Consider the following 14827-nt stretch of genomic DNA (forward strand, 5'->3'; position numbering starts at 1 on the left):
TCTATTTAAGAATGATGGAGGCCTCTGTGTTCTTGGGACCTTCAATGCTTCAGAAATGTCTGGTACCCTTCCCCAGATCTGTGCCTCGACACAATCCTGTCTCAGAGCTCTACAGACAATTCCTTTGAACTCATGGCTTGGTTTTTGCTCTGACATACACTGTTAACTGTGGGACCTTATATAGACAGGTGTGTGCCTTTCCGAATCATGTCCAATCAATTGAATTTACCACAGGTAGACTCCAATCAAGTTGTAGAAACATCTCAAGGATAATCAATGGAAATGGGATGCACCTGGGCTCAATTTTCTAGTCTCATAGCAAAGGGTCTGAATACCTATGTAAATAAGGTATTTATGTTTTTTATGTTTAATACACTTGCTAAAATTTCTAAAAATCTGTTTTCACTTTGTTGTCATGGTGCATTGTGTGTAAATTGATGAGACATTTTTTTAAAAAATCCATTTTAGAATAAGGCTGTAATGTAACAAAATGTGGAAAAAGTCAAGGGGTCTGAATACTTTCTGATTTCACTTTATGTTCTATCACAGTGAACATGTTATTTTTGCGAAGACTATTTGATTCTGAGTTCGGACATATACAGTTGAAGTCGGAAGTTTACATACACCTTAGTCAAATACATTTAAACTCTGTTTTTCACACTTTCTGCCATTTAATCCTAGTAAAAATTCCCTGTCTTAGGTCAGTTAGGATCACCACTTTATTATAAGAATGTGAAATGTCATTGAAATATTTATTTCAGCTTTTATTTCTTTCATCACATTCCCAGTGGGTCAGAAGTTTACAAACACTCAATTAGTATTTGGTAGCATTGCCTTTAAATTGTTTAACTTGGGTCAAACATTTTGGGTAGCCTTCCACAAGCTTCCCACAATAAGTTGGGTGAGTTTCAAATCAAATCAAATTTTATTTGTCACATACACATGGTTAGCAGATGTTAATGCGAGTGTATCGAAATGCTTGTGCTAGTTCCGACCATGCAGTAATATCTAACAAGTAATCCAACCTAACAATTCCACAACAACTACCTTATAGTGTCAAGGAATGAATAAGAATATGTACATAAAAATATATGAATGAGTGATGGTACAGAACAGCATAGGCAAGATGCAGTAGATGGTGTAGAGTACAGTATATACATATGAGATGAGTAATGTAGGGTATGTAAACATTATATAGTGGCATTGTTTAAGTGGCATTGTTTAAAGTGGCTAGTGATACATTTATTACATAATTTTTTTCATTATTAAAGTGGCTAGAGATGAGTCAGTATGTTGGCAGCAGCCACTCAATCTTAGTGATGGCTGTTTAACAGTCTGATGGCCTTGAGATAGAAGTTGTTTTTCAGTCTCTCGGTCCCCGCTTTGATGCACCTGTACTGACCTCGCCTTCTGGATGATAGCGGGGTGAACAGGCAGTGGCTTGGGTGGTTGTTGTCCTTGATGATCTTTTTGGCCTTCCTGTGACACCAATTTTGGCCCATTCCTCCTGACAGAGCTGGTGTAACTGAGTTAGGTTTGTAGGCCTCCTTGCTCACACACGCTTTTTCAGTTCTGCCACAAATTTTCTATAGGATTGAGGTCAGGGCTTTGTGACGGCCACTTCAATACCTTGACCTTGTTGTCCTTATGCCATTTTGCCACAACTTTGGGAGTATGCTTGGGGTCATTGTCCATTTGGAAGACCCCTTTGCGACCAAGCTTTAACTTCCTGACTGATGTCTTGAGATGTTGCTTCAATATATCCACATAATTTTCCTCCCTCATGATACCATCTATTTGGTGAAGTGCACCAGTCCCTCCTGCAGCAAAGCACCCCCACAACATGATGCTGCCACCCCCATGCTTCACGGTTGGGATGGTGTTCTTCGGCTTGCAAGCCTCCCCCTTTTTCCTCTAAACATAACGATGGCCATTATGGCCAAACAGTTCTATTTTAGTTTCATCAGACCAGAGGACATTTCTCCAAAAAGTACAATCTTTGTCCCCATGTGCAGTTGCAAACCGTAGTCTGGCTTTTTTTATGGCGGTTTTGAAGCAGTGGATTCTTCCTAGCTGAGCGGCCTTTCAGGTTATGTTGATATAGGACTCATTTTACTGTGGTTATATAGACTTTTGTACCTGTTTCCTCCAGCATCTTCACAAGGTCCTTTGCTGTTGTTCTGGGATTGATTTGGACTTTTCACACTAAAGTACTCGAGGAGACAGAACGCGTCTCCTTCCTGAGCGGTATGACGGCTGTGTGGTCCCATGGTGTTTATACTTGCATACTATTGTTTGTACAGATGAACGTGGCACCGTCAGGCATTTGGAAATTGCTCCCAAGGATGAACCAGACTTGTGAAGGTCTACAATTTATTTTCTGAGGTCTTGGCTGATTTCTTTTGATTTTCCCATGTTGTCAAGCAAAGAGGCACTGAGTTTAAGGTAGACCTTGAAATACATCCACAGGGACACCTCCAATTGACTCAAATGATGTGAATTAGCCTATCAGAAGCTTCTAAAGCCATGACATCATTTTCTGGAATTGTCCAAGGTGTTTAAAGGCACAGTCAACTTAGTGTATGTAAACTTCTGACCCACTGGAATTGTGATACAGTGAATTATAAGTGAAATAATCTGCCTGTAAACAATTGTTGGAAAAATGACTTGTGTCATGCACAAAGTAGATGTATTACTAGCTTGAAGTGAAAGATAAAATTGGTGCACTCCACAGATCATATAGGAACCATGGACAAGAAGTCAGTGTGTGTGTGTGTGTGTTTGTGTGTGTTTGTGTGTGTTTGTGTGTGTGTTTGTGTGTCCATATAATCAGCAGCAGTTACACTACCACAACAGCCCTATTGAGTTTCAGTGTAATAATGAGTTGTGTTGGCATCATTCTTGATCCCTAGGGTATACTTGTTCATCATCAGGCTTGATTAAATAACAGACACATGAAAAGCTGTCCTGATCACTCCAAACACCACCAGAAGGGGAAAGAAGCCAAAGGAAAGTAGCCATTTTGAATAGAATAACTAAAATAATCCAACCTGCATTGTCCCAGGTTTGTTTGTACTTCAGCAATCTTGTCTGACTATCATTGTTAGGCCATATAAGACAACAATAGTCAGGAGTTAGATCAGAGGGGTAAGATCAATGCAATACAAAGAGAAGGAAATGAATGAGAACATTTTAAATAGAAAAACACCTCAGAATCCAGTTTGTTCTTTAGCCAACTACTCAGACTATAGTTGTTATGCCATACTCCTGATTATTGCCCTAGCTATATCTGTTGTTTCATCTGTGCCTGAAACAAAAAATGAAAAGTGTCATTGGCAATAGTCATGTTAGGAATTAGATAAGGTTCACACAGATCTGGAACCAGGCTACCAGTGTGCGTGTGTTCCAATGATAAAAAATGATGTAAATGTTCTAAACTAACAGAGCGCAGGCAATGTTTTATAGGTTTATGCACTACGCTTGGTGGAAGAAAAACAAACTAACAAACATACTAATTGATAATAAAAATAAAAAATAAAAAAACTTTTTCAAAAGTTATCTTTTTACATTATATCATGAATAGGACTGGTGGAGTTATGTCACACATGTGGCTAACAAAAATATGTGGAAAAGCTGCTCTACCCAAAATTACAACCAACTAATTGCAGCATTACCACAAAAATGGAAGAGGCAAGTGGAAGGGGGAAAAAGTAATACACTTGTCTGTTGGCCCTGCATTAAAGATCAAAATTGGTTAAAGAAAATTGTGCTAAATAAAAAAGTATACCAGTTTCATTTAAGGACCAAAAAATTGACAGCTGTTCTATATATATTGCAAAAATATTGCAGTCCAGGAATGGTTGAAGAATTGCAACATTTACCTGGAGCTAACTCTGCAATTAGCACTGTTGGGTGATTTGAAAAGTCATAGTCAATCGATCAATAATATAACACTTTTAGCTAAAATATTTAATTTACAATCTATAGAAACTATGAGCATAGAAAGGTTCAGAACTTTTGTGAAACATAACAGTACAGATGAAAAATATATATTTTTTAATTTAACCTTTATTTAACTAGGCAAGTCAGTTAAGAACAAATTCTTATTTACAATGACGGCCTACCGGGGAACAGTGGGTTAACTGCCTTGTTCAGGGGCAGAACGACAGCTCAGGGATTCGATCCACCAACCTTTCGATTACTGGCCCAACGCTCTAACCACTAGGCTACCTCCTAGTCAATGCCAAAAATGGATGGTGTTAAGAGACAGATGGGAGGGGTTGATGGTAGCTGAAGGGTGAGATTAAAAACAAACAAAATATAACTATTGTAAAATACATTGTGTCCGTAAAATGAATATAGTGTGTATAAGCTGGAAGTAGAAGCATACGTGTTGTTGTCCATTAGTTTACTCCAATTAGGGGAGGGGTAAATATATAAATATAAATCTGCACTATTAAAGCTGATCTACCCCCTAAAATTATTTTATAAAAAAATAGAAACATACTATAGTGACCATCTGATCACTAAAATGAATGGAAGTTACTAACTTAAGAAGATCCCTATTTTAGTAATGTTCTACTAATTTAGTCTGTATTTTAGGGTGTTTTCACACTTGGTACCTTTCAGTCAATTCTTGTGAACTCAGTGCCGTTCGCTTAATTGCTTGAACACGCCAAAGGGACTCACAGCTCTCAAAAGAGACCCAGAAGCGAACCAAACTGAGATCATCTCGAGACTTTGGTTCGCTTGAATTCCGCTGTCGGTTCCCTTTGTTTAGGGCAATGTGAAGACGAAGCTCAGCGGGTTTTGCTTGACCCTTTTCCCGTAGTACACACTAGACTATTGCAACACCGTCTTCCCAGCCATAACCCCTGACATTGGTGCCACAAAAGAGAGAAGATGATGATGTCCAGGTTGGTGGAAAAAAACGTGTGCTGTTTTTGGATATTGATTAGCGATTGCCAAGGATGCACAGAAATGCCAAAATATGAGTTTTGTACCCCATAGAAGTTGACAATTTAAAATGGTTAAGGTAAGGGTTAAAGTTAGGGTTAAGGTTAGGTAAGGGCTATGGTTTAGGTTAGGGTTAGGCTAGGGGTTGAGGTTAGGATTTAGGGTAGGGACAACCCAAAGATTCCGGATAGCGCTAACCACAAAAGCAATGCTAACACTAAAAGGGCCAGTAGCCTACATTTAGGGTGTCATCTATTACAGCATTTACATTTAGGGTGTTACATTTAGGGTGTCATCTATTATCTTCTGCTATTTATTCTGTTACCAATAATATTTAGATGTTAATATTATCTACTGATTATAATTATTATGTCTCATCTTTTAACAAAATGCAATATAGCAACTTCCAAAATGTTAGTAGGTACATCTTTCTGTTGATAACACAATCTGATGGAACGGCTTGTCCTGCACTTTGTGAAAACCCAGAGTTCATTGAGTAAATTTTGGAAGAAGATCTTGGTTCCTTTCTAAACATAGCAATGTGAATGCAAAGAGGACTCCGACCACAAAATAGGTGAAGTGAAACGGCAAAAGAGTCCTCATTCAAATGCAAGGGCAGTGTGAATACAAAGAGAACTGAGTTATTTTGCTTTTCTTTTACCCAAGAGTTCACTTTAAAGAGGACTGAGATCGGTTATTTTGAAGAGGACTACATGTGAAAATAGTCACATGCAGAAGTATTTGCTTTGCACAAAGGATAATCATTTTCCATATGTGCATTTTACTTTATTCGTTTAATCTATTGTTGAAGAAGTCAGATTGAATTCAGACTATAAATGCAACCCTTGACAATACCAATTCACAGAAGGCACAAATTCACAGAAGGCACAAATTCACAGAAGGCACACATTCACAGAAGGCACACATTCACAGAAGGCACACATTCACAGAAGGCACACATTCAGATTGTTCAAGCGGATTGATTAAATACTTCATAGATAAATGACAGCAACCAGAGCAGAGCACTTAAGGAGACTGAGAGAACCTACTGTACAACGCATTCATTGAAACACACACATTATCCAGCTTTATTCAATACTTGACAGAGCAAGCCTTGAGACATAGCACACATTCTCTGTGACACACCAAGATATGGAGACAGTAGCAAACACGCAATACCTTTTGACGACAAATACCTATTGAACACAAACACACTCGCTACCGGACAGACGTTTTCGACACAACAAAGAGCACGAGAGTCTCAACAATTGTAGCACTTTGTGACTAACAAACCGTTCTAGAGACAGTAGCAACAAATTCACACCTATTGATGACTTAGAGAGACCACAAATGCACATTAAGCACACACCGACTGACTTGCCTAGTTAAATAAAGGTTGAATAATAAAAATTTAAAAAACAATCTATACCTGTACGTAGGGAGTCAGCTGCAGACGAATAAAGACCTTTATGCAGTGAGTGAGTCCACTCAGATAAGTCCTGTAGTCTGCACAGCTACTTCTCACGCTCCCACTCAAACTCACACACTCACAGCAGAGATGCAGACCAGGTTTGTGTGTCCAGTCCAAATGGGGCATGAAGGAACACACTCGGTGTAAGGAGAGCAAGACAGAGCGAGCAACAGAAGGAGAGAGAGAGATCTGCTCCCTCCATCTGCTGGTGTAAATCAGTGAGCTGAGTCTCGCTGCCAAGAGATCACTTCACGTAAACACTGTGATGGAAAGGGGGGGGGCTGAATCTGGGAGGGGAGGGGAGAAGGGGGATAGAAGGGAAAGAGGAGGAAATAAGCGTGGATGAAAGGGTTGGAAACGGGAGAGATTCAGGGGAGAGAACTGAAAGGGAGAGAATGAGAGGAAGGGAGGGGGGGAAGTGGGACGTGAGATGAACAGGGGATGAAAGGGAAGGAGGGGGGATAAGTCTGAACTAACTAAGCTGTCCTGGCTTGATTTAATAAGTGATTTTCACTATCTCCTCCTCCCTCTCCTTTCTCTCTGCTCTTCTCCTCTCTCCCTCTCTTTTGTTCTCTCCATCACGTACTTCTCTCTGATCTGCCCTTCTCCTCTCCCTCTCTTTTCTCTCTGCCCTTATCCTCTCACTCTCTTTCCTCTATATCAGTACTTCACTTCTCCTCCTCTCCTCCTCTACTCCTGGCTTTATTCCCCTTCAGCACAGACAATAGAATCACAGGGAGATCTACCTCAGCTATTTCTTTTAACGCTGTCCCTCAAAGGAGAAATAGGATAATAGGTGTTTCTAGACTTTTCTGCACTCTCTGGATGTTGGAATGTATTTTGCTGTGTAAATATCTCATTTGGAAGCTTGTTCCAGTTGCTTTTACTCCTTTCTTGGTTCAATTATCTGTGGATGATTATAACCAAGTGCATGTTGAGTAAGAAAATATCCAACTACCAACTTTAAATCACTCATGATAAGTGCAATTATACTTATACTATTATGCCTTTATTTAACCAGGCAAGTCATTGAGAACATATAGTATTCTTTTATGAAAAATGACCTGTTTTAGCAGATTTAGCTATCTGGCTAAATCTGGCACATTTACAGAAATGTTGATTGATGTGCCTTATCCCTGTCAAATAAATGTAACGAAAACAGTTAATCCAAATGAAGTGAAACCAGTTGGTTCAGGATGGAAGGTGTTTTTGGATACTGACATATGATTCAACTGAGCTAGTTCAGGGATACAACAAAAATGTGAAACGTCCGGGGGTCCCGGAGGATACGTTTGGAAACCACTGAATTAACCCTGTGAAAACCAACATTGTAAAGAACAAATGTTTCCTAAACCGCATCCTGTACAGGTCCTAAACTCAAAGCTCATGGGGCACACTACATAGTGCATCTCCTTACATTTTTACATTTACATTTTAGTCATTTAGCAGACGCTCTTATTCAGAGCGACTTACAGTAGTGAGTACATTTTAACACTTTTTTTCGTATTGGTCCCCCGCACTGGTCGTACTTGTCCTTAGACCCAGATTTATCTCTTAGTAGTATTTGTTGTGTGTTAGTATGATTATTGTGGCATCAGTAGCCTCTGAAACAATAGAAACTGTACACCCATCTGAGATTACACTGGTCCCCTACACAAGCATATGATTTAAGCCATACGTGCAAGTACATGACTTAAAATATGTTTCCTGTATTCTCTAAGATGTAGTGATTATGTAGAAAAACTAAAAATGAGAAACAAACCTTCTGAGCCAGAGCTAGAGGTAGTTTTGTAAGTGTCACAAAAACGCAACATTGGGCTACAATCCTATATTGATAGACACGTTTTAAAGTTAGGGAAAGATTGAAATGTACTTGGGGGAGGGGTGGTCCAAGATAGGGGGAGGGTTATCAAACTTTTGTTTTTGCTTTGAGGAGGGTTGTGTGGTGTTTTATTGAGCACAGGGAGGGTACTGCACACTTGCTCTGCTGCTCATATTTTCGCAATAAACAATGGCTTGACTTACTTCTAATATTACCCTAATGAAGTTTAGAAACTTTTGTGAAGATTTGGTATGGCGTGGTTATTATTAAGTGTGGAAGGACCACCAGGGGGCAGGCTGGTCCCACGGATAGTAGCCCAGCCCGGCATGTGAGTAAAGGCGATCAGAGGGAGTTAAGCACAGCTGATGGTACTAATGACCTATTTTCTTCCCCCTACAAGAGAGAGGAGGGAACCGGCAGTGGGGGAGACTGGAGGGGGAAAAAAAGTTATTGATTCTCCAAAGGAGAGGATTTACCCGACGATAGGGAGAAGAAGAGGACAAACTACCTCTTGGGAATGGCAACCACGGATCCGCACCACCTCCCGAAAGGAGATCTCCACGAACGGATAGTTGAGGCAGTGACACACCCGTGATTTATGTTATAGTTAAAAGTTACTCACATTGTGTTCCTTATCCCTGTAAAGAAGAAGATTTGTGTTATCCTTGTGAGATCATCCTTGATTGTGTGAGATTGTTTGAGAATAAAAAAAATACCTCAATAGAGAACTTTGTTCAATGTAAGAAAACCTGCTCCTGACTCGTTTATTCTACCTTTCCGCTGTAGAGCAACCGAAAAATACTTGGTCCGCTCACATTGGTAGAGAATGCGGGCATTAGGTGGATGAGTTACATGAGGATAAGTAAGGAAAAGACAAAAATCTACCTGTAGACACAGAGGAACCATACAAGAAAGATGGATGACGCTCTGCTACAACAGTTGATCACGGCACAGCAGACAACCATAGAACTCCTGCAACGACATCTGAGCCGGCGAGAAGAACTGAGAGTGAAGCCAAGAGCAGCTGCTCACGCCGTCTTACCTCGCCTCTCCAAGGAGGATGATATTGAGGCTTTTATCATGCCTTTCGAAAGGACGGCCACCTTGGAAGAGTGACCCCCAACAGAATGGGCGAGCGCATTAGCCCCTCTTTTAACCAGGATAGCCCAGGAAGCCTACTATGACCTGAACCCCCGCAAAGCTGCTGACTATGGGCGACTAAAAACCGAGATTCTGTCCCGGTACCAGCTGACCGCCCGAGATAGAGCCGTTAAGTTCCATCAATGGTCCTATATGGCCGACGAAACCGTGCGGGCCCAGATCTTCGCACTCATACGACTAACAAAACAGTGGCTGGAACCCGGAAAGGAAGTAGGGCATGTTGTAGAGACTCTCGTAGTGGACAAGATTTTAAGGGAATTACCCATGGACTTAAAAAGGGTTGTGGGGGAAACTAACCCCTCGGCAGCAGACGACATAGCCCAGGCCGTGGAAACGTACCGATCTACATGGGAGTTGTTAAAAGGGGACAAGGAGGACCGGAAGGACTCTGCCAAGACCTTTCTCCAATTAACCCCGGCACGACCGAACCTGCTCCGGATATGAAGAGATGTCATCACCCACACAACAGGGTTGGTGGGTCCCAGAAAGGTCCCAGAAAGAACGAGTCCATGGCCACCGAGTCATCGTTGCCCGTCCCCACACATCCCTGTTTCGAGAGGGCAGGATTGCCCCTGTTGGTTAGCAGAAATAGCCCCAGCCCCAGAGATTCATGTTTGAATAGAAGGACGAGACGTGGTAACCATTCTCGACTCAGGAAGTATGGTTATATTAGTGGAGGAACAGATGGTGACCACAGCAGCACTTCTACCAGACAAAGTAGCCGTATGCTGTATCCATGGAGACACCCACTATTACCCCACCGTGAGTCTGTCCATTCTCACCCCGAAAGGAAGGTGTACAGTCAGGGCGGGGAAAGTACCCCAGCTGAAGGTGCTATTATTGATGAGGAGAGACTGTCCCCTGTATAAGGAGCTTCGGCAGACAACTTTACGCTCCGAACAAAGGGGACCAGGTCTCTCTATCACACGCCGAGGTCCGGCCCACTACAGGGGGGCAGGAAAGCAGAGAAAGAAAAAACCCAATTCCAAGCCCGAGGTAGTAGCTCTACAAGGAAACATAGCCTCGGCCTCTACCTCTGGAGCAGAGGAAGAAATACAGACCCAACGCCTCCGACAGCTATTCCAGGAAACCTCAGATGAAGACACCTTCGACGGGTTGTATACGACGGAGGAAGGAAGGCGCGACCAGAGGCTACGGGATATGTTTGAAACCCAGTCAGAGGAGGGAACATGGAAGGGATTCTCCTCGGGCACCCCCAACGGGGATGGGGAACAACCTCCACACCCCTCTACAGAGGTCGACTTGCCCCAAGAATTAAAGGGACAGTTCTCCACAGCTCAGCATAGAGACCCAGACCTACGGGACGCCATGAGGAAGGCGATCGACAGGAGAAATGTCGACGGGTCAGGTGAGCCCTCCCTTCCCTACTATGCAGTCAGGCATGCTCTTGTATTGGGTCGTGCAACGAAGGGGGGAAAAACAGGAATTACTAATGGTGCGTAGACCGTACAGTACAGGGATACTGTCCTACAGCTAGCCCATGCCCATGTCCTAGGAGGACACCTGGCACGGGACAAAATGATTGACAGAATCATGCAGAGGTTCTATTGGCCCCGTGTCACTCGAGCTGTGGCCAGGTATTGTAGGACGTGTGATCAATGTCAGCGTATGGCCCCACGGCCACACCTGCGTAATCGTTTGATTCCTCTTCCCATTATAGAGACCTGCTTCGAACGCATAGCTATGGACCTCGTGGGACCCCTCCCGAAATACGCCAGAGGACAGAAGTACATCCTGGTTGTCGTAGATTACTCTACCAAGTTCCCGGAGGCCATACCCCTTCACAACATGTCATCAAAGGGAATCACCAAGGAATCGTTATGCTGTTCTCCCGGGTGGACCTTCCCAAGATGATCCTAATGACCTAATGACCAGGGAACCCTGTTCATGTCCCGGTTGATGAAGGACCTGTGTCGGTTATACCAGGTTCAACAGATATGCACAAGCATATTACACCCACAGACAGACGGTTTGTGCGGACCCCTGAACAAGACGATTAAAAGCATGTTGAGAAGAGTGGTGTACAGAGACCAGAAAAACTGGGACATGCTTCTGCCCAACTTAATGTTTGCCCTGAGAGAAGTACCACAGGCGTCCATAGGGTTTTCCCCGTTCTAATTGCTGTACGGCAGACCATGTCAAGGGATCCTCGACTTAGCCAAGGAGACCTGGGAGGCCCAACCCTGCCCATGCCGGTCGACGATAGAACATGTTACCCTGATGCGGGACCGACTGTCGGCAGTCTGACCCATAGTAAAGGAGCATATGGAGAAGGTGCGATAGACTCAAGGTCGGGCCTACAATAAGTCAGCGACACCCAGGGAGTTCACCGTGAGAGAGAAAGTGATGGTACTCGTGCCCATGGCCGAATACCACTTGCTGGCACAGTGGAGGGGGCCCTACGGGGTAAAGGAGAGGGTCTCACTGGTCAATTACCGCATCAAGCAACCTGACAGGAGGAAGAAGGTCCAACTCTATCATATCAACCTGCTGAAGAAGTACCATGGAAGAGAGAAGGGTGTGGCTTTGTTGGCAGTGGAGGACAAAGAAAAAGAGGAGGCCCCGCTACAGGTACGCCGTGCCCGAACTCTCCTGCAGGAGCAGTCGAGACAGCTAGACAAGCTGATTATGCAATTCGGCCGGGTATTCTCTCCTTTTCCAAGCCAAACAGATGTCTTGTTTCACCGTATCCACACTGAACCAGGCAAGAAGGTGCATATCTGGCCTTACTGGATTCCTGAGGCACGCCGAGTTATCGCTAAGAACGAGGTAAGGGAGATGCTGAGGATGAGGGTGATCGAGCCATCTACGAGTGAGTGGCCCAGTTCCATAGTCCTGGTCCCCAAACCTGGCGGTAGAATGAGGCTCTGCAACGAAACGACGTCATCTCTACATTCAACGCGTATCCCATGCCCCACGTGGTTGAACTCTTGGAGCGCTTGGGAAGGGCCAAGTTCATCACCACCATGGATCTGACGAAGGGATATTAGCAAGTGCCGGTGGCTCCGGAGGACCGCCCAAAGACTGCCTTCGCCACACCGGAGGGGCTTTTTCAGTATGTGAGGATGCCCTTCAGACTGTATGGTGCTGTGGCGATTTTCCAACGCCTCATGGATGCCATTCTACTGCCCCATCAAGAGTACGCAGCAGCGTATATAGACAATGTGGTCATCCACTGCGAGGACTGGGATAGGCACCTCCTGCGACTGTGGGCGGTCCTTGTGGGCTTGGAGTCTACAGGGCTGACAATCAATCCCAAAAAATGCTGCCTGGGTCTGTCTGAAGCGCAATACCTGGGATGCACCGTGGGGAACGGAAAAACATGTCCACAGGCAGAAAAGACCAGGTCAAATCGGGACTGGCCTCGGTCCAGACGAAGCGGGGCGTCCGACCCTTCTTGGGAATAACGGGATATTATCGCAGTTTCATCCCTGGATATGCAACCATTGCCACACCCTCACAAATCTCATCAAGAAAAACCTGCCAAACCGTATAGCGTGGAAGGAAGAGACGGAAGACGCCTTCCAGCCTGTGCTTTGATCCCGTCCTGCAGGCTCCCAACTTTTCCCAAGAGTTCATTGTGCAGCTAGACGCCTTAGATACAGGGCTCGGGGCCGTCCTAGTTCAGGATGTAGGTGAAGCAGAGAGACATATTCTCTTCATAAGTAGGAAGCTCTGTGATTGGGAACAGAGATATGCTACCATAGAGAAAGAGGCCCTAGCCATTAAGTGGGCCCTCGATTACTACCTACTCGGGCGTAGGTTCGCCCTCGTTACTGACCATGCTCCCCTCACGTGGATGGCCAGTAAGAGAAACAATAACAACAGAATAGCCAGATGGTTTCTTGCATTACAACCATTATTTTTCCATGTCATCCACAGGGCTGGAACGAGGAATGGGAATGCGGACGCGCTGTCCCGACGCGACCAAATCGGCGCGTCTGGCGCCCGGCCCTCCGGTCCAGTCCTGAGGGGTGAGGTATGTGGAAGGACCACCAGGGGGCAGGCTGGTCCCACGGATAGTAGCCCAGCCCGTCACGCGAGTAAAGGTAATCAGAGACAGTTAAGCACAGTTTACGGTACTAATCTCCTATTTTCTTTCCCCTACAAGAGAGAGGAGGGAACCGGCAGTGGGGGACACATTGTGTTCCTTGTCCCTGTAAAGAAGAAGATGTGTTATCCTTGTGAGATCATCCTTGATTGTGTGGGATTGTTTGAGAAGAAAAACCATTTCTCAATAAAAAACTTTGTTCAATGTAAGAAAACCTGCTCCTGACTCGTTTATTCTACCTTTCCGCTGTAGAGCAACCGAAAAATACTTGGTCCGCTCACAAAAGCTTTAGCTACTACAGGCCTATGATATAAAGGCAGTGCACCCCGGCACTGCAACTGACAGTTGAACTTGAGGTGAGGAAGGCCTACCAGATTTACTCCTTTAATCTAACACTATACTGCTTATCTTTATACAAAATATTCTGATTGAAAATGTACAAATTAGCCTCCTTCTATACGTCTACATCTGTATAACAGACTTGGTAGCCATCTGACATAAAGAAATGCATGTCGGTGTCGTAGCATGCCACTGGCATATCACTATCTCTCTGGGGTTAGGCCTAAGCTTCTCTTCATTTATATAGGCTATATGTATCTATTCAAACGTTAATATCATACAGTGGACACATAAGCCTATAGGCCTATGCATGCAATAATCTGATACATTTAGTGATCAAGTCTCTGACAGCTGAACCGTGAGGTGGACAATTGTTGTTTTAGAAAAGTAGCCTAAAAACAATACAAAAATTGGCTATAAAATTTTGCATATGCTACACATCGAAGGAATAGTGTTTTTGTAATTTGTTATAGGCTGCTTTTAAGGATGGAAATGTGTGTCGTTTAGCCAATATTGAGAGGAAACTTCTTCAAAGGGAATCTTTCTGGATCCACAGGCTCAACACACTGTCTCCTCTTGGCTTTAATGAGGATTTTGACTTGAAACCTTTTTTATAGTTTCAATATGTCTAAATAGTTTAAAAAAAAATCCTAATTGAATATTGTACGTCTATTACTGATCACATTCCCTGTCTATGATTATATATTTTGATTGAATGTTAATATTCTGAAACTATATTAGAAACTAAAAATGTTTACCTTCTGTTTCAGGAAGTGATGTCACTTAGTACTGCTCCTATATATAGGACCTTCCACCCCCACCTGGGATATGGATGCCTGATGAAGACCTACAGTAAGGGTCGAATATCCCTTGTTTATTGATGGCGCTGGCTGTTCCAGGTCGGATCTGAATGCATATGGATTTCCATAAAATATCTTAAATGTCCGGTAAATTAAAGTCTTGCCTGTCATGTTGTCCAAAACCAATTTTTTCTAAAGGAAACTCT

General features: G+C 43.5%; 1 protein-coding gene across 2 annotated transcripts in view; it reads right to left on the reverse strand.

The window, feature by feature from the left end:
* Positions 1-14827, reverse strand: part of arhgap36 (Rho GTPase activating protein 36) — a 97334-nt gene that overhangs the window by 53167 nt on the left and 29340 nt on the right. Inside the window, exon 1 of one of the 2 annotated variants that reach the window (XM_029760639.1) lies at positions 6386-6611. The exons of the other annotated variant lie outside the window; for it this stretch is intronic. Within the exon in view, the coding sequence (XP_029616499.1) occupies positions 6386-6553 (168 nt within the window). The 5' untranslated portion in view covers positions 6554-6611. Of the gene's footprint in view, positions 1-6385; positions 6612-14827 lie in introns of those variants that run through there. 2 annotated transcript variants of the gene reach the window in all.

This window comes from Salmo trutta, chromosome 8 (genome assembly GCF_901001165.1).
Source record: "Salmo trutta chromosome 8, fSalTru1.1, whole genome shotgun sequence".
NCBI classification, from domain to species: Eukaryota; Metazoa; Chordata; class Actinopteri; order Salmoniformes; family Salmonidae; genus Salmo; species Salmo trutta.